A 26,642-nucleotide genomic window follows, 5' to 3' on the forward strand; every position below is an offset into this window, starting at 1 on the left:
TGTGTTATAAGATGACTGACTTAAAGCCTGTGTATAGCTTTGGTAAAGGGTTATTAATGTGATTGATAATCGAATATCATCTAATATGACAGTCTTACTGAAGCGTAGAGACCGTTAGATATTTTTCCAACTGCACTTCTCTGAGAAAATTTCAAATATTTAAATCTTGGATATATAGCGCCCTCTCTCGGCGATGCTTGTTTTAAATTTAAAAAATTGGCATTCAAGCACTTATTTTATAAATTTAGTGATTAGATATTCAAAAGTTACAGACAAAGAACATATCTTGAAAGTTTCAGCCCATTCCATGATTTTGAATAGGATTTAATTGAAAGACAAAAACACACAGATATTTTAATTTGATCGGGTGACCCGATCAAGTTAAATTTCCATGTAAAATCGCAAAATTTATCCTGTAAAACACATTTTCATTTCATATCCTCCACATCATAACTGTTATAGGGCATATCCATTCATATTAGCTAGCAATGAATTGAAATAGTGATAGGTGCATTTTGGTGGATTTACCAATACTATACACAAGTTTTAAGACTGTATAAACATTTGTATTTCTTTACCCATCTTTACCCCGTCTTTCTTTCTTTCTTTCTTTCTTTCTTCTTTCCTTTCCTTCCCTTTCCTTTTCTTTCCTTTCCTTTCTCCTTTCCATTCCCTTTCCTTCCCTCCCTTTCCTTTCCTTTTCCTTTTTCCCTTTTCATTTTCCTTTCCTTTCCTTCCCTTTCCTTTTCTTTCCTTTCCTTTTCTTTCCTTTCCTTTCCTTTCCATTCCCTTTCCTTCCCTCCCTTTCCTTTCCTTTTCCCTTTTCCCTTTTCATTTTCCTTTCCTTTCCTTTCCTTTCCTCTCCTTTCCTTTCCTTTCCTTTCCTCTCCTTTCTATAGGATAGCCCTCTCAGTGGAAAAATATTGATTTGATTGGGGACCACGTATTGGCTAACGAACAAAATACAATCATAAAGTATATAAAATACATAATAAACAAGAATTTCAGATTATGCAACATTTCGTTGCAAAAAATTGAGCAAAAGTTATGCCAAATATAATTATTTAAGAGTGCATGCACTAAGGATGAATTCAGAAAGCAAAACGCTGAAAAGGCTGTCATGAAATCGGATAAAGACAAAATTGTGTTATTTTAAAAGTGTTCGTCACGTCGAAAATTTCACAGAACAGTATATGCAGGCCCTAAGCCAGGTGTTTTTTTTTCAATTACTCTTAAGAGTTTGGCAATATACTGTCCACACAACAATTGGTTTAAAATTTGTTATACAAATCTGGGTAGTTTGTAATCAATACTGTGTAATTTTCTCCCAAAGCACACGTTATTGGTTTAAAACCACACAGACATGACAGAGGTTAATAAAGTTTGAACCAATATTGTTGAGTGGAGGGTATGTGGCCTAACATTTTTAAGAGACGGTGTGAGGGGTTCGATACTTTCTCCGTTTCATCCCCTATATTTTTCTAGCTTTTGATTTATAAAGTGTTTTTCTTGATTCTTTCAGTGACATTTACAAACAGCAGTAAAAGACAAACACCCCGAACACCCCCCCCCCCCCCGTCGCTACAGAATTGATAAGTATTGCAAAGGCCGACAGTGAGAGCCCCCCTCATTGTGTATTCTTGAAACATCTCCCCAAAATAGTCATGAATGGCTGCGTCTAGATATGTTTTGATAGGAGAAGACGATCCTATGATTATGACGTCATATCATTCCTAGTTTGACTGTTTGAACGAGTTACCGACGTCAGACCCCTCATTTGCATACTCTTCTCGTTATTTTTTGTAATCTATTCTCTGTTGTTTTTTTACCCCTTCTCTGTGTTCACTCTCGGAAAACAGTAAATAAAGGGGGGGGGGGTGGCACAGCCCCGGCCCTCCCTGATGATCAGATGCTCGAGACTTCAAGGAATTAATTTCGGTAGAAACCATTAATACTACACTTGGGTGGAGAGTGGCTAAATGTAGATATATGTGGAAAACATGAATACCCTGCACGGCACCGCATCCCTGCAATTATGCCGATTAGTAGCGTTCATAAAAGCATCCGATAGGCTATTTTGCTTTAACTACGAATCGTGATAATTCGTTCATGACCGTGATAGATATATTGGAAACAGAAACCTATTATAAAAAAATTAATCAGCAGAAATAGCTGGGGCAAAAAAGTACTCATATACACAGCAAAAAAATTATACAACGCTGTTTACTTTATGAACCTTACATTAATTGTTTAAAACAGCTTAAACAAGTATTTAAATCTTAAGCAACGAAGTTTAATTTTCAATATCTAATCTTCAATAAATTAATCATGATTGTTTAAACGGTTTAATAAATACTTTAAGGTTCGATATAGTAAACAACGTTTTTACGGTGTTTATTCTAGTAATCTGTGTCATAAACGTCCAATTATGGAAATGTTGGGACGTTTCTCCATGCATATTCCAACATGGCGAATATGGGGGAATTGATAGTGAGGTTTTTTTTTATATTTTTTTACAAAATCAAGACGATTGAAGCCAGAGTCTAAAAATAAACATGACGAGGATTGGCAGGAGTTATGGTTGCAGTTCTCTGAAGGGCGCCGTTCATGCCACTCGAGTGAGTGAATGATGTGTAGGTCCTATTTATTTACCGTCACTCAATCAGGGGAGTGCTCAGTTTTACCCAATCAGAGGGAGTCGTTCTGGAGACACCCCCCCCCCCCCCAGTTGGAGAAGAAGAAGGAGGAGGAGAAGAATAATAATAAGAAGAATTAACTGAGAGAAAAAAAAACGCCCCCCAATTAGAGCCTTAAAGCTATTTGTACACAACTGCGAAAGCATAACTTTTCCTCCCCCCCCCCTTAAAAAAATCTTAGTCATAAAATTTGGCAGTTCATGCCCAATTAAGCGCCCCCATCTGTACGCCAGATTTTTTTTTATTTTGTTGTCCGTGACGTCAAAAATTTGAATACATTATCAGAGTTTGCGCCTCAAAACTAATCAATACAGCCCTCGACGCACCAGCGGATACGGATAGAAAATAGGCGTCACCTTTAAAGCGAAAGCATCTCCAGAATGAACGCGTAGCAAACCTATATATTACCCAAAGAGCTTGTGCGCATAGGCATAATACAGAGGTTGGAGTATATCAGCTCGTTTGCTTTCCAAATTCAAATTGTAAATAAAAGGAGGATATATTGTTGAATTCATATCTGGTAAGTGACTTTATATCCGTTTGGATAATATGAACTATAACAACTTACTGTATAAAACTTGAATGAAGTCAACTATAATTATTTTGGCTTGTTTCTTGCCACGGGTTGAGCTATGTTATATCAGATGCATTTTCTTGATTTGAGTGTTATAATATAGGGGTGTTCATGGCGAATCCATATGCTAATTTGTAGTCTTTCATTACTCGTGACAAACTGAACATGTTTGTATTCGAGTATAAATTATGTTGCCGTGCGTATTATTCTAAAGAGTAAATACACTTTTGAAAAGTGTTTTTTTTCACTATAGCTTTACTCTTCGCTTGGTCGTTATTTCAATTCAAGGATCGCTCAATTCGGAGTGAATTTATAGAATGAACACACAAACATTTTTGTCATCAAATGTATTTTGAATGCGATGAAATTTACTCAACAGCTCGTTAAAGTCACTCTTGATCGAGTGAAATTTATTCACTCCCTCCGAGGAGTGAATCGTTCACTCGATTGTCTTTTCAGAGAAGGCCCATATAATTTTGGGTGTGGTTGATATGAGAGCATCTATCTCCTTGATACGAGTACGTTTAGAAATGCATTCGCTCTCGTTTTGAATAATCCAAAACACTGTTAATCTTCAAAGCTATCCGGAATCCCATCTTTAGTCTCCATCCCATTGAGAACTTGAAGCATGATTTTCCGAAGTTTAATACAATATTAAAAAAATGATGGTTCACTTTTAGAAATAATGATAATAATTGCAGTATATGACTGTTATGGTACAGTTATAGTATTACATTTCATACACTGTAAAAACTGCGGTGTTAAAAGCTGACACCAATTGGTGTTAATAGGGGACCACACCCTGAGGTGTTAAAATTACACCCTAAAGATTGAACATAACACCAAAGAGTGTAAATTTAATAACCAAAGGTGTTATAATAACACCTATAGGTGTAAAACTAACACCACCAATTTAACACCGGTGTAAAATAACTGGTGTGGTCCTCTATGTACACCGGTTAACACCACAGTTTTTGCTGTGTATGCTTTGCAGTGAATTTGTTGTCAGATATACTTTCAATGACACACTCGCCTTTCTGATTTAATTTATAGATCCCCTTTCCCACTCAACTCTATTTAACTGTAATTCTAATTATGCCTTGTAGATTTGGAAATACCCCTTGCTTGAATATAATTTGTTTCTCATGTTTTCACATGCTCCTCCTTGCTTCCATTTCATTCAAAATCTATGTACATGTATTAAAAAAAAATCATGTTTGTAATCATGTTTGTATTCGATCGGCCGGTGATGGGAGAACCTTGAATAGGAACTTGCGCCCTTTAATTATGGCCATCCCTGACCACCGGTAGATGGGTCTTTCAAATTTCTTGTATTGCTTTTGCTCAAATAAAATAAATATATTAAAAGCTATAGTCCACTTAAGAAGTTAATAAATGAATAGAAACATACCAAATATTCATACTGCATATTTCATAACATCGGATGAAAAGTAAGCAGTTATATTTCGAAATGTTCCTTTATAAAAAATACCATGTTTTTTTAAAACAATTACGTGCCACAAATGAGCGAGTTCATATCGTCATACAATCGCTATCTATAGATTGTATTTTATCATATATGAGATATAAAATGCTTACATTTTGCATTCTTCATGATAAGAAACACTTATTTGGTTTATATTTCGTTCCGTTGGTTTATCGAGTATCCATTTTTTGCATCAGCACAAAGTGAAAGGTATTTCCATTTTTAAAACCAACTTTAATATTTCCAATTAGCGCAAGGCATGATGATAAAAATTGATGAAAATTTGCAATTGCTGATTATAAAATTTTATTTTCTTTTCACTTGGGTTCATTTTGATAGGTAGGAAGCATTTTCCTGATATTTTTTTGAATTCGCATTTCCTGCTTGGGGATTTGAATTAATACAATAAGTTAAACGTAGTAGTATATATACACTAATAAGTCACCCTCTTTCGAGCCTCTTTCCCAAAAGGGGATATCACACAAAAGGGCCCGGTTGCACTTTGCACAATATGAAATACACAACTACATTCCTTGACCTCGTGTTATTCTTCTCGTGCAACCGCATGAAAACAAATAATATTTTTCGCTGCTTCTTGCTTTGTGAATTTCGTTCGAAGTATGCTACGAATGATCTATCTTGCATTGTGGTAAAAACACCCCCAAGTTTGAATACGGTGTAAAAGATACTTATGGACAATTTTATCAGCGACAGATCGGTTGCCATCAAAATAACGATATAGGTAAAGGGAGGGATTGCCATGTCATATATAAGCCATACCGAGGTTTTAACTGACTGATAAGATAGCACGAATGCCTGTGAGCAAGCAACCAGGGGACCGACGGCTTAAGGTTCTCTCCGAGGGACCTGGTAATGAGGATAAATGCCTTACCAAAGGGCACTAGCGCACCACCTGGGAATCGAACCCGGGTCACCGGAATCCGAAACCCCCGCTCTACCGACTGAGCTATCGCGCCTCCGGGCCATGATATCGTAATTGCTTTTCAAACACTGATCTGTAATCAAATATTTATCATCTTTAAAGGGGAATCCAGCCTTGGCCATAAAATGTTGTGTTGGGAAGGAGAAAAATAAGTTAAAGGTATTGTTTAACTTTGTGAGCAGCCGATTTAAAAAATTCTCAAACCAAGATGAAACATGTGTACAAGTGCATGTATTAGAACTAATAAACCCTGAAAACAACCATTATTGAGAATGAAAAGCTAAAACTACAAGGCAAACCCCGATTTTGTAAATAGGCGTCTTATAGACACCTAAATAGTACACATAAGTGTATGGGATGAAATGAAGATGGTGTTTCCGGTCACTTTATATTTCAATTTTTGAAGCACTAAATAATTATTTTCGAACGCAATTTTTTCTGGGCTTCATTTTTGTAACGTATCATAGACACAGGTGACAAGTGTGACCTTCTAGCTCATATTTTTTAAAAGTCAAACCAATGTTAACCAATCACTTTAAACAGAATGGTGAAAGTTTGAAAGAAATCGGTCAAGCAATAAGAAAGCCTTTTAGCTGCTTTAAAATTGCGATCACTAATAGTATGTAGATTTCAAATTGGCAACTGGGTAAGTAAATTATAACAAGGGGCAAGGACAACTTTCCCATAGGCCATGTACTTTATTATCAGGGATTTGTGGTTTTCTCCTAAATACCCGTTCCCCTGGGGCAGTAATCTAAATATAACCCAGGTAGTATATTGTTTAATGTCCTCATGAAAGAAAAATATAATTTGAAATAAAACTTTTGGGAAAAATGAAATTTTAGCCATAATATGTATTGGAGTACATGGAAGAGTAGTCCTTGCCTTACATCACTATGACATCCCATATGCGGCTAATTTGAAGTCTCTATGAGTATAGTGATTACCAATATTTACAACTTTAAAAAATTCATAACTTTCTTGTTGTTTGTCCAATACTGTTCAAACTTTCACCTATCAACTTGTCTGATTTTTCTTTTTCTCATAAAAACAAGTTTTTATTTGGGTTGGATTCCCCTTTAATTATATATATATTTATATTTAACTGTATAATAATATATATAATACACACACGCACACACCTACACACACACACACCCACGCACACACACACACACACACATATATATATATATATATATATATATATATATATATACACACATATATATATGTGTGTGTGTGTGTAAAGCTATACATGTACAACAGCTTTTGGCAACTCTTTTTTTATTTAAATATTGTAAAGAAATCACTATGGATGAAGAGAACAAATATAGGCGTAGCTTAAATCAAGGTTCCCCAGAGCTATCTACCCTTTGGAAAAATTGGTGATGCCGAAAATCAATGGGATCGATATCAATCAGATCGGGCTCGCACTAGCCATTTACTCTGTGGTCTAGTGGTTAAGGCACCGGCGTTCAAAGCTGGGGGCCCGGGTTCGATTCTCGGCAGAGACATTTTTCGGCATCACCAAAGTTTCCAAAGGGTAGATAGTGTGTGTGTGTGAGGGTGTGTTTGTGTGCGTGTGTGTGTGTGTGGTCCAGTGGTTTGAGCATTGGACTCATAATCGCAAGGTTGTGAGTTCTGCCATTGCCTCCACTTACACGTAGATAAAAAGGCTGAAGAGTTATATCTGCTGTCTATTATGTCAGTCACTATGGCTAATTAACCTAGACGTAGAATGTTTCCAAGATAATAATTGCGTTTACCAGCAAAAAATGCTGTGCTGCCAAGTTCCTACGGGAGTTATCACAAGCAGAATATATATATATATAAACATACCAGGCGCGTATCCAGCATCCAAGTGTGCACGAATTTCTCCTTAGAAAATGCAAAAGCGAACCTTTATGACCGCTGATTTTTTTCGTGTCTCGACCCCCGGCTCGACCCCCAGGGCAGGGGGGGGGAATGCTGCGTACGTCCATGCACTCATGGTCCACTGTAAAAACTGTGGTGTTAAAACTGACACCAATTGCTGTTAATAGAGGACCACACCCTGAGGTGTTGAAATTACACCCTAAAGATTGAACATAACACCAAAGAGTGTAAATATAACAACCAAATGTGTTGTAATAACCCCTATAGATGTGAAAACTAACACCACCAATTTAACACCGGTGTAAAGTAACTGGTGTGGTCCTCTATGTACACCAGTTAAAACCACAGTTTTTTTTATGTGTTATTACAACTTTTTGAATGACAAACAAAAGAGGAACTACATCATTGAAATCAACTAGGCACAAAAAGAGTCTGCGGAGCTCCTCTAATCTACTTTCCAAAGACGAAACGAACGAATGATTATTCCAAATAGCACAGACCAGTAGCTCTATGAAGATGCACCCAAGCTATTTCGAGCTATTGCGTAATATCTGTATCATTTATCGTTTCCAGTCGATAAGAAATGTATCAGAAACCGTGTACAACTCCAGGGCCCCGTCTTACAAATAGATACGATAGATCCGACCAACCTTAACTGTATGGTCATCCACCAACGTCATATTTTTACAGGAAATTTGCACGATTGTAAACGAATTGAAGCACACTGAATTTTTCAATAAAACAGTGAGTGTATGAATATACAGCAAATCTAGAAAACATATTGAACCCGGGGGGGCACTTACATTGACGAGTGGATACCATGCGCGACCAAAAAAAAACACGTAAAAAGGATGTCCTTTTCGCGATAGGGCACGTTACGTACGTAACGTGATAAGGGTGTCAAAAACACAAAAATAATGAAAAAAGGGTATCTATTTCGCTAGGAAAATTACGTGTTTAGGGTCGAATTTGCGGGGATGATAAAACAAAATTAAAATGTTTTATAAAGGATGTCCTTTTTGCCCCCAACACTACGTGTTTAGAGTAGCTATTTGCGCGAGGTGTAGAAGGTGGGTTCGTACTAAACCAATTAAGCCGACGACCGAAGGACCCGTAACAATAAAACATTCCTGTACTTGTTTAGGGGCCATTTCAGGGAATATTTGCCAAGAGTATCGTTTTGTTTCCAATACTTGTAAAGGGTAAGGTTTCACACGCCAATACTTGTTCAGGGGTGCATTTTCAGAATATGGAAATTACGTGTTTGGGGTGCTTTTCGAGACCACATGGTCGCGCATGGTATCCACTCGTGAATGGAAGTGCCCCCCCCCCCCCGCACCCGGGTATTGAACAAACATGCATTTTAGATGTTGCTGGCCGTCCATAGTTGTGGTTGATGGGATCAATCGTAACTATTTGTAAGACGGAACCAGACCAAAATAAAACTTTCTTTTTTTTTAATCATATTTAATTTCTTCCTCATTATAGGCCTAATGTATAACATGTGAAAATAACGTTTAACATTAACTCATTAAGATAACTTGTTCGGAATTCATACAAAAACATTCGAAATTGATTAATCCCAAAGTAAACTTAGAATCAATCTGTGCACATTTCTTTAACAACTTTTAATCACAATGGGAAGAGTAATACAGAAAACTTATATGAATAGAATGATAAAGCGCATAACACACTTATGATATATAGCCTCGATAAGTCCGATATTTACAATATCATTGTTTTTGTTGTTGCTCTGTTCTGAAGCCCCTTTAGCAGGTAATCAAGATGGAAAGTGCACAATACAAGTCTCATGTACTATTATTATTATTAAATTGAAACAATTGGAGAAATTTATAATAATTGGTCGAGATCTAACTCTTATCAAATTTACCGCCCTTTAATTCACACGGTAAACTAAAATCGTAAGCTGAATGATGAATCCAGAGAAAAAAATAAGGCTATATGGCGAATTTTTAGCACGTGTGAAACCAAACTAGAACATGATTAGAATCACGAACCCCTGAAATCATCATTTCAATGATTCAAGATTCATGTGTAAAAAGGCCCTTAGACACGGTGCAGGTACCAGGATGTTTCGAGTGTTAATTAGGGGCATGGGGGGGGGGGGGTCAACGGGGAAGCTAGACTTTTCGCCATCCTCCTATAGAGGCCACAATTTTCTGTTATAAAGATCAGCAGGAGTTGATCCAACTTTGATAGATTATGTGACGTCACCACTAAGAAATGTATGCCAATCGATATTGTTGAGTGATTTCTTTGAATTGATTATAATGTTATTATAATAATTCAAGCCCAGTGCACTTAACACACTCCGTTTCCTATCCAATTTTGGATAAAAGTGTAGTAGCATCAGATTAATCTTAGTAACATCAGATGAACCCCAGTCGAATTTAATTAGTTGAATAATCATTTCGAGAGCTTTGAATAAAATCACTTACTTGTTGTAACTTTCATAATTATGCAAGTTTTTTTTTTTAAAGCGAAAAATCGGAGCGCCGGATAGAATAATATATATATATATATATATATACACACACCACCAGAAAATAAACATATTCAAATTGTTCAAGTCGGTTTTGCCATGTTTTTTGAAACATTACATTCAATCAAGCTTGTTTCTCTTGGCTCACCAAACATTGTAGTGTTGTTGTGTATGATAAGTCAGCATGAAGGAATGCATTTTGTGAAGGGGTTGGCTAACTTTTGAGCACAACTGTAACATATATATATATATATATATATATTTGGGAATAGAGGAGGATCAAATCAAAGAGGGGGGGGGGGGGGGGGGGCACGTAACTCTCTTCGTAATGCCCATGTTTTTTACCATATTAAGCAAAGACTGAGTCTTGAGGAGGTGAAATCATGAACAAAGTTTGGAGCATTCTTTACGATTTTTTGCAAACACGAGTGCGACTATGTTTCTTTATTTTTCAGGGTAGGAGTAAACTTTCAATATTAGTTCTGCATTTTTCACAATGTCTATATACACTAGTGCATGGCTGACACACAATCCATGCCGTCTCGTTAAGACAGGCCAAAAATCACTCGAAATCGCCGCATGTATCTATTGTATGCGATATTACAGATTTCATAAACCACATTTCTAATAAAATGATAAACGTCAACGGGTCCAGAGTACACTCGAATACTCCGTCAGTATTTCGCCCATAATGCTCATTACCAAATTCAGGAAAAAGCACTTTACATATATACACACATTTACCCACGCACCCACTCATACCCACACACCTTCGCACATACACCCACCCTCACACACACCCATGCACAGACGCGATACACACATTCGTATATTTACGGGAATTAGTAGATCCATTGATTTGCAGTAATATAAATAGTATTTTTCGGGAAAATTCTCTTAAGCGGGGAGGGGGGAGACTTACTGGTAATAAACATCTTTAATCTCCAAATTCAAGAGGCAATTTACGTAAAACCTATCGAATGTCAGACAATCGTCATTTCCTTTTAGGAGTTTGGTTCATAAACAACTCTAAATTAAGATAGAGCATGTTGAATGAGCAAGTTGAATAGTTTGGTTATTCGACCGTCAATCGCGTACGTGTACTGCAGCGTATAGAAGCAACCATTGTTGAAACTTGGAATCTGCGTCAGTGTAATAATAAAGGACCTTCTTTTCCTTGCTGATCATGCTGATTTTGTATTAAATGAAGCAAATGATCTGTGAAGAGATATAATTATATGTATCCTACCGTGGTTTTCTTTTCCACACTAATTCCCGTTTCAACAATAGAAGGACATCGGGGTATTTCGGGGGGGGGGGGGGGTGATAAGACCATCTGGCGACGTCACTTCATTTTCACTTGAATAACAGGGTTACTTTTGAGAGCACGGTGGTAGGGTCCATGAGAGCACGGCCCAGACCGATGTGTTTGATATTTTCTTTTCCTTGATCTCGATTTACATGACGCGATGATACTGATGGCGTACACTTTTCTTTGTGTTTGCATAACTGAAAATATGCATTACTCGAAATGACTCAAAAGGGCCCGTGTAATATTCTTCGCTGAGGATAGGTAAATTGATTACTGTGGAAGCGCCGTGAAGTGCTTGTGACACTGTTATGGTATATAACCAAGTTGCCATGTCGCATGCATTCCCATGTAAATCCACATTTTCAACTCTCCAACCAGATGATAAAGTGGGCACCCGCAAACAACTACGCACAACAAAATAGTAGGCAAATGTTATGCAATTTGATATTTCCAAAAATATATTGCTGTTTATTAGGCAGATGTGTGCTAATTCCTTCCGTAAACTACAGCTAATTAAATATATCGACCCGTATACCAGAATAATCACCGGCTAGTTTGATTTATAAATGTTTTATAGTATGGTAATAACGCATATAGTAAAACCTCTGGGTCTGAAAGAATGTGAAAATTAGGAATTTATTCAAAGTGCATCTTTTATGATAAATAAATAGACTAACGTTTTATTAATCCAAGGTTTTTACTCTGGTTTCAAAACTGTCCCACCAGTGGGCAATGTAAAAACTACTGCGAGTATACTCCAGCAGGCCTATTACGGCAGCAAATGTAACAATAATTTTACACCAAAAGAATGGTAAATTGACACAATAATATAATTTTTATATCATTACTCCAATCTATAATGTTGATCACCAATCTAGAAGGTAGTAAATGGTATATTCTTTTCTCTTTGATGTGTCTCTATATACCGGGTATTTATTATCAATTTATCATTTTTTCACACATATATATGTAGACATGTTCACAAGATCCAATTACTGTTTTGCAACTTGGTCCTAGCGTATAAAACCATAGTAAAATCGTGATTACAATAATTAGGTATATATCAAAAGCAGTGTAAGATGTATAAATAAAACAGATATTGATCATGTTGATCAACTTACTAAAACGAACTAGGCCTATACGTATAACTTTATCAAATATATATACAATAGCAAAGCAAGTATGGGTTGACAGTTGCGAATAATCATAGACAGATAAAATATTGTAATGTAAATTCCATGAGTAATATAAGTTCAGAGATTGGATGATTTTCAGCAGGGCCTATAGAAACTTACTTAAACCTATTTCATGTTTGTTCATGGGGTTGCTGCTTTACCACTGAACCACCGGTGATACCTCTGATTCGATTCATTTTTTAATAGATTCATTGACATCTTCGACTCCTAGTACACTCTAAAATAAAGTTTACCCAACATCTAAAATACATGCTTTTTCCTATATATATTATAGATATGATGTATATTCTTACTTCAGGTTGATCGGAGCAATAGTGCGGTAAAACGCATACTTGTCTTTAAGATGTATTTATTTTAGCAAGACACATTTTCTTGTATTTCGCATTTTAAACTGAAGGATTGATATCATTTCAATTATTATTACGCCTCACACACTCCTTGTAAATATTTGTAAATAGTTGTGGAACATAATCATTATGTTTATTTGTTTGTTCTGTTTTTCTTTTTTCTTTTCCTTAATTCTTTGTGTAATCATTAGTTTTGACTTTTCACTATTGTTTTTATATTTATGTATGCATTTCATATATCCAAAGGTCTGACAACAGCTCAAGCATCTGCTTATTTTGTCATACCACTGCATGTCTGCAACCTTGTTATATGTAAATGTTATGTTAATCATCATAATGATACATTATGTAAAATTCAATGTAATCAATTTTGTGATGGTTACACTATGTACATTATCATGACATGCAGAAACGAATAAACAGATAAAATGAAAATAAAATAAATCGTAATTCTTCACGCAAGACGGGCTCCTGGTATTAAAGAGGGACTTACATAATTGGGGGCGTTATATGCGTTCACATATCAAGTCTAAATCCCCACTTGAAGCATAATATGGCATTGCACGAAACTTGACGAAAGCTGTAAGTTGCGATTGTACACAAATCATCAGCAGATATATGCATTGCATTATTGGGCTTATTCCTGAAATGGCTTACGATAGCTTCGGAGTTCCACGCAAGCTCCTTGCAACGCCCCCATTAAAGTATTCTGAAATAACAACAACAACAACGATGATGATGATGATGATGACAATAATAATAATGATGTTAATAATAGTAATAATTATAATAATAATAACAGTAATGATAATAATAGTAAAAATAAAAATAATATCAATTATGATAATGAAAATAATTGGGATAATAATGATAATAATAATAATAACAATAAAATAGTAAACTAAACACACTTATTGCACAGCGCATAATGACTATAACGTCTCTATATGCACGTCCAATGAAATGAATATTATTCCCCTGGCTTTAATTTGGCGGCAGTAATTCTTTACGATAGCGACGCAGATGCATTTCAGTGAAATAATTCCTGCCAAGTATACACGTTGAATAAAATGGATAATCGGATATATCTTTTTTTCATTACTTACATGCAGGAACTCATAATCAACTAAATTCATGATATCCATTACCTTTAAACAGTATACCACGACCTAAAACATCTGCAGTATACTCCAACCATGCATGAAATGAAATTAATTCAAATATGATAATGTACGTCTGGTTTCATTTGATAAACTTATGCTGCCCTTGGTATACGGTTTTCGTTTTTATTTTGGGCTCTAAAGAGCACGCTGTAGCATAGTGTGTTCCCATATGGAGCACAGTCTGAATTCGCCGTTAAACTGTTTAATTTGAGTAGTTTGTAATTGTGATTCACATTTTCGCATACACCACAAAAACGCCGGTGTTAATTTAACACCAGCCCGGTATCTATATCGGTTAACACCAGAGAAGTGTTGAAACAACGCCACTTTAGAATCAAACCGATATTGGTTTAACACTAATTGGTGTTGCTTAAATGCCAAGTCGGTTTCAGCCTATAACCGGTGTTGTTCCAACACCTCTGAGGTGTATAGGCCGATATAGATACCAGGTTGGTGTTAATTTAACAACGGTGTTTTTGCTGTGTAGTCCACCATGTCAACACACTCAGGACACCCACACTGTAGAGGTGTTTATAGTGTGAAATTAACTTCAAACTGTTAGATTTGAGCACTTTTTAGAGTGAATCACACCTCCACATAGTCCACTATGTAGACAGTCACACTGGATCGAGGTCTCTACACTCTTAGAATATTGGGTAAAAATGCTGCATGAGGGTAATTATGTATCCAACCAACGTTGAGCATTTCTTTGGGGTATTTTTATTTATCCAGTGTGATGAAAATTTTGCCCATTTGTAATTGCTGCTTATGTATTAACCTTACTGGATATGCTTCCCGTTTTGGGTGAAGTACTGCCCCAAATTGGTTGGACACATAATTACCCTTGAGCTGGTTTAAATTTTGCCCAATATTTTTTTCACAGTGTAGATGTCCACAGTCTTCACACTGTTCAATGTTAACATTTTGACTTTACGAATTGCACTTGAAACATTGTCACATAGTCCGCAAAAAACTCACATGCAGATGTTTCCACTTCGTTTAATAATCTTTACACGGTTAATTTGAACATTTTGTCGAGTTTAGTTCAGTGCTTACTTATACTTCACCTTGTGAACATCACAATGTGAACGCCCCCCCCTGCCGAGATGTTCATAGTATGGAATTCTCTTCAAACTGCTAAAATTGGAACACTTTGTCAGTGTGCACCACATTGTTACACAGTCCACTACATGTAAACACAATATTTATAAACCCACCGTGAACATGCACACTAGAGCGATGCCCATAGATTGGAACTGTAACCACACTGTTAATCCCAGCATTTTCACACAGTGAATGACATCTTCACACAACGTGAACATTCACACTGGAGAGATATCCACAGTGTGGAATGGTCTCCACACTGTTTGATTGTAGCATTTTTACAGTGTGAGTCACACTCTCACATAATACCAGAACACACCAAGTATATCCTTTCAAAATGTTACGAAACATATACTGTCCACAGAACAATAATTGGTTTTAAAAATTCATCCAACTCTGGGTACATAGTTTTCAACCAATACTGCGTAGTTTTCACCCTGGGTTTTTACCCAAAGCACACATTACTGGTTTAAGACTTCCCAAAATTTGATAGAGTTTTACTCAATTTATTATTGTGTTGACAGTAGGCCTATGTTGCCGAAAAAGAGCGTATTAAAAGAAAGATGAAAACAGCATATGTGTACAGACAAGAATCGACAGGAGGTTTTACGATATAAATTTGTTACTGGATTAATGTAATATGGTGCCATTATTTTTATGCAAAACTGAAGCACAGTGGTTATTTTTATAGTCTTAAAGTCGTAAATCATTGATTGTGTTTTTCAAACTTGCTGGTTCCTAAACACATTAATAGATCTGTAGCAATAACATGCATGACAAATAAATGCCATGGTTAGATCGCATCAACAGACATAATTGACGTGAATTTACCGGACAAAAAGCAGGATAAAACGGATGATATCTATATAAAATCTGATCTCGATGAATTAAACCAATTACTATGTCATTCCTTACACAAAAATACAACATAAAAGAATTAAATACCACTTTAAATCCTGTATCTATATGCATTATCATTATCATCATTATTAGTAGTAGTATTAGTCATGTTAGTAGAAGTAGTATAGTAGTAGTAGTAGTAGTAGTAGTAGTAGTAGTAGTAGTAGTAGTAGTAGTAGTAGTAGTAGTAGTAGTAGTAGTAGTAGTAGTAGTAGTAGTATTGATAATACTATCAAAGATTCCCAAGCCTAAATTCTTTTAATTTTAAGCTAAAAAAGTTTCTTCAAGATACTCGTCAGTTGATTTAACTCTCCATCACTCAAACATTGTATTCTTCCAATTTGTTTTATATCATTTATATAGCATTGCGAACACTGTTTTGTGAACGCTTTTCGTTTCCTATTGCTCCGTGATATTACCTTTGAGTGCAAGGGCAGAAATCTGGAGACTTTTGATATTGCTTTCTTTAATTTACTCTTTCTTTCCTTTTTAAACTAACTTAACATTTAACTGGATTTATGCCCAAATTCTCACTATGTTGTATTTGTTTCTGTTTAAACTGTTTACACGAATATTTTATAAGGAGGCTGCACTCTACAAGCTTCGCTTTCAGTAGCCTTCCACATTTTAAACATGTTTGAATAGTTATCTTGATTATCATAACATATATTTTCATTGTTCTATTGTTTATGTATCAAGATGTGTGGAACAAAACATATTGTAAATGTTGGAGACGTAATTAATGAAATGAAATATCTGATATTTTTTTCTTTAGGTGAACTGACTTCATCTACAAGTTCAACATGGCTGCCCCACCCGATTACAACCAACAGAATGCCGCTTATCCACCTCCAGGGTCATACCCGCAAGGTCAACCGGCATACCCGCAAGGTCAACCGGCATACCCACAAGGTCAACCGGTGGCATACCCTCAAGGTCAACCAGGGGTAGTCTATCCGCCCGGTCAGCAAGTCGTGGTTACCCAAGGGGCGCCAGCTACTACGCACGTGTACCATGTAAGAACATTGGAAATCTGGCGTTCCACAGGGAGCGGCGATATGACCTGTCTTTTTCATATTTGATTTATTAATTTATTTTGAACAATGCGATATCAATTAGATATTGATTACTTTACAAATACAAATACAATAATATTATACTTCGCACACTTAAACAAAAATATATTCTAACGTTAGCTAAGAAGTACCAAGCTATTACGCGTGACCAGTTGTTTTAATGCAACAAATTTGCTAAATGCATGAGTAATTAACTTTATATTATTCAATTACATGTCAACGATTAACCAAAAACTACACAGAAATTGTTATTTCTAACAAAATTTAGTGACAGTTCCAGGATGTTTAAAGATTCTGGGAGGGTGGGGCATGTTGAAAATGTGAAGGTCAAGGCAGACAAGAAAGAAATGTGTGTACCTCATGTCATTTTTCTTTTCATGTTACAAATTTCGGGGGGGGGGGTACATGCTCTTATTTCTCCCGGTGCCGCCACGAAAAACTTTTCAAAACCACAGAAAGTTGAGGGACGAAGGGGTTGGCGTACTTAGTTTCATTTTTATACTACAGTTGAGGATTATGTCACGAGAGAGAAAATTGATATTGAGAAGTTAGAAAGAAGGTTATATCGACTAAATACAATAGTCCACATTTAATTCTGTTTTGTGAGAATTATTAACCCTTTAGCTTCTTAATTAACTGCTTTTTGTTTTGACCGATTTCTCTTTGATCTTTTGGCCCCATTTTAGACTGGTTCTAACCAAGGATGTTGCGGCATGGATACCGCCGAACACTTCAGCGGGAAAGCCGGACTGGTCACCGGAGTGATTCATCTCATTGTTGCTATCTTATCTATCATACTCGGTGGAGTTGCGTACGCTTTTCCTGTGATTCAAATCGGTTACGGAATCTGGTCTGCTATCCTTGTAAGTTAGACCATCATTCTATTCATTTTTCCCGATTTTTTTTCTAATAGTTATTTTGGAAATTTACGATGGTGAGACGGGTTATTGCTAAGATAGTGTCGCAATGCCTCCCCCTCCAAACAATACAAACAGAAAAAGCGAGAGGGAACATAGCGGCTGTCACAAAGTTTCCAAAAAGTCCAGAGCAAGCAAAGCGAACAAGCCACAATTGTTTACTCTTTTACAATAAAAATTCAATTTGCGATAGATTAATAGACTATAATATTCAGAAAATATTATATCACATCTTACCCCTTTCCTTTCATTTCCCAATACTCTTCCTCTATTTTTTTTCGTTTTCGTTTTTTTCGTTTTTTTCTTTTTTTTTTTTGGGGGGGGGGGAGGGGGCATGGCCCCAAGCCTCCACCATCTGTATGCCATTGACCTAAGGTCTTAATATATTTTTTGCACCTAAATCTTAGAGTGAGCATTCTCTAATATGTTGGGCAACCAATGTTTGGACTGCACATGCCTATTGGGTGCCGAGTGTATAACCAAAAACAATTATTGGGCACTAAACGCTTTACTTATTTTGTGTGTACTTAACACTTGGCTTAAATGGCTTATTTTATTCTGGGGCACGAAAAGCATCTGTAGCTCTTAGCTTTAATTGACATCTAACGCTTGACCTGAAAACTTATTTTTACCTGAGCCCCCCCCCCCCATAAAAGCTTGTTCTCATGTTTATTATCTTTGAATCAGTGTAATTTTGTCTCTCAAATTAGAGAGAAATATCCAATAACCCAAGCAAATCATGGATTGTATTAGAATGATATAATTCCCAACATCACTAATACTGACTCAGTTAGAGTTGAACTTGAAGGAAACCAAAAAAGTCCTTAAATGGGTACCTCTGATTGGTTTATGAATAAAGTAGTGTTGAAAAGTTAGCGAACCCCACAAGAAAATTAACATAAAAATATTATAAGTGTTCAAAATTTGTCATCTTTTAGATATGTAATTGTGAATTCAGGTGATCGAATTTTACATTCAATATAGTTTGTTTCTCTGGGCTAGCCGGACATCATAGTGTTGTTGTTTCAATTTACAACTCAGCATGAAGGAGTGCATTTTCCGATGGGGTTCACTAAAACTTTTTAGCACCACTGTAGGTTGCATGCAATTTGAGACTTGAACCTTGTTCATATTTGCTCTACGGTGGCCGTACGGCGAGTCGGAAACAGTCGTTTAACATTTTTTGTAGCAACTACATATAGGTGGTTTGAATTAAAACTAATAAAACGGCCGTTTTCGACTCGCCGTAGAGCAAATGTGACCAAGGTATTACATTTGATTCGCATCTCATTTTGTAACCGCGGGACCCTGATATAAAAGTGTGAGTGTTACATTGATTATTAACCTCGTCGTTTTAATTTGTATCCAGTTCATTATCCCGACCGGAATTTTGGGAGTAGTGAGCAAGAGCAAGCAATCCTGCGTTGTAAGTATGCAGGGTGCATTTTAAAATCTTGATTGGGATGATGATGACGGTGATGATGATGACGATGATGGCGATGATGATGATGATGGTAATAATGATGATGATGATGATCGATGATGATGATGGTGGTGATGATGATGACGACGATGATGATGATAGTGATGATGATGGAGATGATGAAGAATTATGAAGAATGATGATGATGATGGCGATGATTGATGATGATGGTGGTGATGATAGTAATGATGATGATGGTGATGATGATGATGATGATGATAGTGATGATTGATGATGATGGTGATGGTGATGACGATGATGATGATAATGATTATGATGATGGCGATGATGATGATGGTGATGATGATGATGGCGAAGATGATGATGATAATGATGGTGATGATGACGATGGCGATGATATTGATGAAGATGATGATGAGGATGATTGATGATGATGGTGATGATGATGATGATGATATTGATGATGGCGATGATGATGATGATGATGGCGATGATGAAGAATGATAAAGAATGATGATGATGATGATATTGATGAAGATGATGATGGCGATGATGATGATGATGACGATGATGATGATGATAGTGATGATGATGGCGATGATAATGATGGTGATGATGAAGAATGATGAAGAATGATGATGATGATGATGATGGTGATGTTATGATGATGATGGTGGTGATGATGGTAATGATGATGATGGTGATGATGATGATGAGGATGGTGATGATTGATGAAGATGGCGATGATGGTGATGACGATGATGATGATGATAATGATTATGATGATGGCGATGATGATGATGAAGATGATTACGATGATGATGGTGATGATGAAAATGATGATGGTGATGATGAATGATGATGATGATGAATGATGATGATGGTGATGATAATGATGATGAATATAATGATGGTGATGATGATAATGATAATGATGAGGATAATGATAATCATGGTGATGATGATAATGATGATCATGGTGATGATGGCAATGTTGATGATGAGGGTGATAATGAGGATGATGAGGATAATGATGAGGATTATTATAATGAATATGATGATGGTGATGATGATAATGATGATGATAATGATGATGATGGAACATTTTGTATTGCATCAAACTTGGGGGGAGGGAAGGGAGGGAGGAGGGGCCAATGTGTGTAATTGATAGAGAAATTGTTGTTTTCACAACATCAAACCAATTAGTGTGTAATAACTTTGATCGCGCATCAGTTGAAGTAAAAAAAAAAATATATATATATATATACATTTTTTTTTAGTAAAACGAAATACTTACATAACTTGCAATCGTGATGTCATTTCCTTTTCAGATCATCGGATACATGATCATGGGCATCTTATGTAGTTGGATAGCAATTGGAATGCTAGCTTACGAAGCCTTTGTGTCGGCTGTTCTGTCGTACTATACAAGTTGCTACTACAGTTTCATTGGGTTCGATTCCACCTACATCTGCAACTACGAACGTTCATATGTAAGTCCTAAAAAGCACTCGTCCGACTATTCGGAAGATGATCGAAGTATTGCTCTTTCATATTTTCAGGATTAATGTTGGCATAAATGAGTAGAGTCTGATTACAGCTATGATTTGCAAAACAAAAAAAAACACAATAAAATGCTATGTTTTGGGGGTGAACAATTTCACAATATATTATAAAAAAATGATATAAAAACGATATTCAGATATAAGAAATATCATTGTTGCCCATTTACTTTTTACTGTTCGCATATTTATCCTAAACCTGGATCTGAGGATAGAAGAAAAAAGAGGTCATATCACTAATTGTTTGAGATAATACCATTAATCCAATCCAAATGGAAATTATTTTTTTCTGAGAGGATAAGAAAACCTGAAAAAGCAGAAAGGTGACAGTTTGAACAATATCGGACAGGAAATATTAACTTTTTTATTGAAGGAGTTTTTTTCGCATTGAGGGATTTTTATTTCATAATAACTTCAATTCTTGACATGTACAAAATGAAGTACATATGGCAAATGAAATATAATCTCTTTATAAACATTGGCAAATAGATACATTGATAACTCATATACTTAACTTAACTCATATACTTTACTCAAGTTTTGACATAGTACGGTATTTCAAATGTTTATTTTTCTTTAATTTGCTTTTTTTTCTTCAATACACGTATTTAGGTAGTAACACCGTATTATATGAGTGTTACACAGAAACTCCATATCACACTTCTAATACAAAATAGCAAATAATATTAATGAGGATAGTACATTAAGTATAATCTCTACATAACAATCAACATACTCATTCTCATTTGGAATGTCAATTATTCACAGCAAAACATAAGAAAAGTGATTTTCTAAATTGAAAAAGATCAAAAATTTTATTGAATTCAAATGATAGTTTTCTTTTACTATTACTCTAAATAGTTTTGTCCTTTTCAAGACAAAAGTCTAATTTTGTGATGTATTTAGACTTTAAAACAAAATCTTATTTTATCGTTTTACTTTCATTTTCTACTAGTTGTCCTTAGAAAGCAGTATAAAAACGCATTTTTGCAATTGTAATTTTCTTTTATCTTGAAGTTCACAGTTATCCATGATATGTTTAATGTCATCTCATTTTCCAGCAGATACATTTTTTGTTTCTTGTTCGATTTCTTTCTTACTTTTTCCATTAAAAAAATAAAAATCCTCCTCTCCCACTTACGTTTTTTTTTTACCAATTAAGGTTGATTTTCCCTTTAAGATAATTACTCGATGAGAAACAAAACAAATGAAAAAAATATGACAAATTTATTGCGCTGAATAAGTCCACAATTGTTCAAGAGTTGATATATAAGTTAACCTTGTGTATTTTTTTACTATGAATGTACAAAATCAGTCATGATTGTGTCTGCTTAAAGGGGAATGAAACCTTTGGAATGAGTAGACTTGTGTTGAAACACAGAAATAAAAAATTTAACAATAAAAAAGTTTGAGAAAAATTGGACAAACAATGAGAAAGCTATGAGCATTTGAACATTGCAATCACTAATACTCTGGAGATTCTCTCATTGGCAATGTGTGTGATGTCACATGTGAACAACTTTCCCTTTGATGAGCTATAAAATACCTCAAAATGTCTCTTTTTGCTTTTTCTTATGTAGATACAAACTTTTATCCGGGATATATTCTTTAAAAATCTGTATTACATGCCCTCCTATAGAAAGAATACATGATCTACTGATAGATGTGATAAAAGAGGCAATTTAAGTGAAATATATACTAGTGTAATGGGGAGAGTTGTTCATCAGTGACATCACACATCTTTGCCGCATTGCCAATGTGAGGATCTCCATGGCATTAGTGATCGCAATATTCAAATGCTCTTAACCTTCTCATTATTTGTCCGATTTTTCTCAAACTTTCGTTGATCTGTTTCTTTGATTTTTCTGCTTTCACACAAGCTATCTTGTTCTAAAGGTTTCATTCTCCTTTAATTTTCACTCTAGTCGTTTTTTATAATTCTTCTCTTTTAGGGTTCTATTCCAGTCCATAATATGTCATCCCCACGCTGCTAGCTCGTTTGTTGTGCATTTAGATAGCGTTATGAATTATTAGCCACCTTAATTTTCTTACCAACCCAATTTTTTTTTAAATCATCTTTTCTTTCAGGGTGCCCTTGCTGTCCATGCCATTCTCGCTGTGCTAGCCCTGATCGAGTTCATCAATGCTATTGTGGGTGCTGCTTACTGCTGCGGTGGACACCCGTGCTGCTGTGGCAAGTCCTCGTCCGCCCCAGGCACTACTACCACGGTAAGACACTCGAAGATACTCAGGGGCCTTGGGTGGACAGGTGCGATATGCGGGGGGGGGGGATTTGGAGGCGATTTTTGTTGTTGTGGGGGATTCGAAACATGAATTTATATACATTCGGATGAATTGAACCATCCTGTAGACAGTTAGAAAGCATGAGCTATGATGAGGGCAGCAAAGATGCACGGAAGAGAGAAAGAAAGAGGGGCTTGAGAGGGGAGTGGGGGACGAATTAAATAAAATAGGACAAAAAGGGATAAAGAGTATAAGAAAGTCCAATTTGTCTTGGTAAAGTTATGTCCCTGGGTTTTTGGTTCAGCATTTGGTCATGGCCTTTGGAAGTGGAGTGCTGTAGGGATGTTTTTCACCACAGGTATCGCCCCTGAAAATCAGGCTGGTTTGTAGAAATTTGACCCAAATCGTCATTTTTTTCCGACCCACCCTTTTTTGTTTGCTGCTTGTCATCTTTTCCCCAAGCCAGCACCCCTCTACAAAAATCGTCTCCGAGCACCTGCATTTGGTTGGATAATGTTACCCTTTTATTTCAATAGGCCTATATACTTTTATTTTGAATTAATGGTTTATGTCCCTCGACCTGAAGTAGATATAAGAGTTAAATTCGTATTCATTTTTTTTAATACAGGTCCAATACGGCCAAGCTCAGCCAATGACGGTGACTTCTCAAAAATACGCTCCAGGTCCATAGATGCCGTCAATATGACGTCATACATGACGACATAGATTCAGTATATGATCATTTGTATCACTGATCAAAATTTCGTGATATGTTCTTTATTCAAAGGCGGAGGTGTCATTCTGTATGTGGTGGCGGGTATCAGAAAAAAGGTACTTATTATATAGCTAAAATCTGATAGTGTAAATTTCTTTAAATACATAAACATATTGCTGAATTATTTTCTTATTGCGAGGCTTGAACTGATATAATTGTCTTCTTTGATGCATTTACATTTTTTGTAATAAAAAAAATTACAATCGCGCATTTTTTCCCAGTCATAACAAAAATAACATCGAAGTCTATTTTTTAAATACCTGAAGCCAATACTTTTAATGCGAAGACTAAGGCTTTTGAATGTCAATTTAAAGAAGATGATTCATTTACACTACGTATCAAAAATAGTCTTGCAAATACATGTATCTTTATAATAAATCAAAATTATCCGATGTAGTAGTGTTTCAATCTTTGTTTTTGTATTCTTCATGCTTAGTTTTTATTTTTGTATATACGAATATTACCCATGGTAACAATGGTATTGCAGATTTGATTTATCTGAAAATACATTTTCATTATATCGTGTGAGTAAAACAAAAATTGACACCTTACATATCCTCAAAATATGTCATGAACGCATTATTGCTGGAAAGAATATCTTCTCCCAAATAATTTGATAACATATTTATGTGGTATTTCCTCACGCTTTGATAATCAGTAGGTATTGTTTGCAGTGATGTCAATTTTGACTTGCGCCAAAGTAAAGCACGACTGCAATGAATGAAACCAGATGCCAAAACCCGTCATGAGTTAGAACTACATATTTTGTTAATCCATTTTGAAAGAAATTAACTTGGGAATCGATACTAAAATGTGTTTATTTAACAATTATAATGTAAATTGCTGAGAAGATGTGTTGAAATGGATTTCAATGCAACACTTGTAGGATTATGACATCATTGACATCTGGATTCATTCATTGTAGTCATGCCGTAATTTGGCACAAATCAAAATCTATATCACTGCAAAAAATACCTCCAGGTCATCCAAACGTTAACATGTACCACATAAATATGGGATGATATTATTTTGGAGAACATGCTCTTTAAAGCCACTATATAATAATTATGTGTTCACGACATTTTTTTCCTTAAATCTGGGGTATTTGTGAGATGTGAAGATTTTTTTTTACTTACATGGTATAAAATTAATGAGATTATAATGCCCATGCAAAGATAATATTGTCTGTGCTTTCTGATATGAATTAATATAGGCCGATACAAAATCTTCAGATATACTCACATATTCATAATTTTTATGATATATTATATTTAGCGTCTGGTAGTATGTTCCTAAAATAATGATGCACATACTGCATCAAATGGCTGAAATGTATGAGTTTACGTACACGGATTCATTAGTTAAAGAAGAAAATAGCAAAATTGAAAATACTGATACACAAAACGTATATAGGTATAAGGAATGTATCACAAAGACGTCAACGATATTTTGATGATAGTAATGAAATGTACATGTATATATATAGGTCATTAGTTCGAGTAAAAGGATATTTCAGGATTATGATTATCATCCTGATGGTTATTGCTTTCATAAGTCTATGGGACTAAGCTGATTGTGATGGTGCACTTACGTATATTCAGTACTTTTATTGAGCAAGCTTCTAAATTCAGCTTTTAGTAATGCATTTTGAAAGATACTGGCACATTAATCCATGCTTGATACTAGAAATTAAAAAAAAAAGCAGAAAAGGAATATTACCAAAAGTTTTATTTACGTCTTAGTAATGTCTCTGGTTATGATTCATGTTTCACATTTAAACACATGACAGCTAAAAACACATATTATTTATGAGTTATATCATATCATTTGTGTGTTGTGGGTTATGTTACCCAGAGTTGCCAATTTGACTATGGAACTTCCAGAAATTAAGAGATTTGTAGAGAATTTAAGCATTTTTATCACCAATGTATGAATTATGATATAGATGCTGAGAATTTCGTAGTTGTTTTCCGGGAAAGATTGCAATTTGGTCTACTTTATCTATACTTTCCACTTGGTCTCATCTATTAACTACCACTTTGTCTAATTGCCAATTTAACCCATATACCATTTGGTCTAATTTCTAATTGGCTTTACCCATCTTGTCTAATGTCCTCTTGTCTTAGAGCGACACCACGAGTCTAGTCAATTAGCTTGTTCATGAACCAAAAATGTTTCTTTGACAAATTGCGTGCAAAATGATAAGTAGACTAAGCATGCACTGGACCAACTGGGTATTAGACCATGCAGGATTAGACTAAATGGAAGATAGACCAACCGTCGTGTAGACCAAATGACAATTAGACAATAAAATCAGTAGACCAAGTGCATACAAACAAATTTCACACAAATTATCAATATTTCTGGATTAGGGAGTCTGGGTCATTTTGCATTACCGAATGGACGATTTGTAATATTATGTTTTAGGCTGATTCTCGTTTACATTTTACAAGATTATTTTACTATCATGATGGTGTACTAATCATAACTATTTCTTGTCTATAAACTTTTTGAAACTTTTA

At 35.5% G+C, this 26,642-nt stretch overlaps 1 protein-coding gene across 1 annotated transcript; it reads left to right on the forward strand.

Moving 5' to 3' along the window:
- Positions 1-3,093: 3,093 nt before the first annotated feature.
- LOC121426852 lies at positions 3,094-26,642 on the forward strand. Its single transcript, XM_041623252.1, has 7 exons — positions 3,094-3,216; positions 16,878-17,118; positions 17,865-18,041; positions 19,465-19,521; positions 20,871-21,032; positions 23,190-23,330; positions 23,974-26,642. Exons 2-7 carry the CDS (start codon positions 16,906-16,908, stop codon positions 24,034-24,036), a joined length of 813 nt encoding a protein of 270 aa, XP_041479186.1. The 5' UTR covers positions 3,094-3,216; positions 16,878-16,905; the 3' UTR covers positions 24,037-26,642.

The sequence above is a fragment of the Lytechinus variegatus genome, chromosome 13, assembly GCF_018143015.1.
Source record: "Lytechinus variegatus isolate NC3 chromosome 13, Lvar_3.0, whole genome shotgun sequence".
In the NCBI taxonomy this organism is placed as follows: Eukaryota; Metazoa; Echinodermata; class Echinoidea; order Temnopleuroida; family Toxopneustidae; genus Lytechinus; species Lytechinus variegatus.

What these genes read in the sequence shown, in the direction of transcription:
- LOC121426852 (XM_041623252.1), top strand. Translation starts at nt 16,906, where the DNA reads ATGGCTGCCCCACCCGATTACAACCAACAGAATGCCGCTTATCCACCT. An exon ending in CTACTACGCACGTGTACCAT is followed by an intron (nt 17,119 to 17,864) that starts GTAAGAACATTG and finishes GCCCCATTTTAG; the next exon opens with ACTGGTTCTAACCAAGGATG. An exon ending in CCCCAGGCACTACTACCACG is followed by an intron (nt 23,331 to 23,973) that starts GTAAGACACTCG and finishes TTTTTAATACAG; the next exon opens with GTCCAATACGGCCAAGCTCA.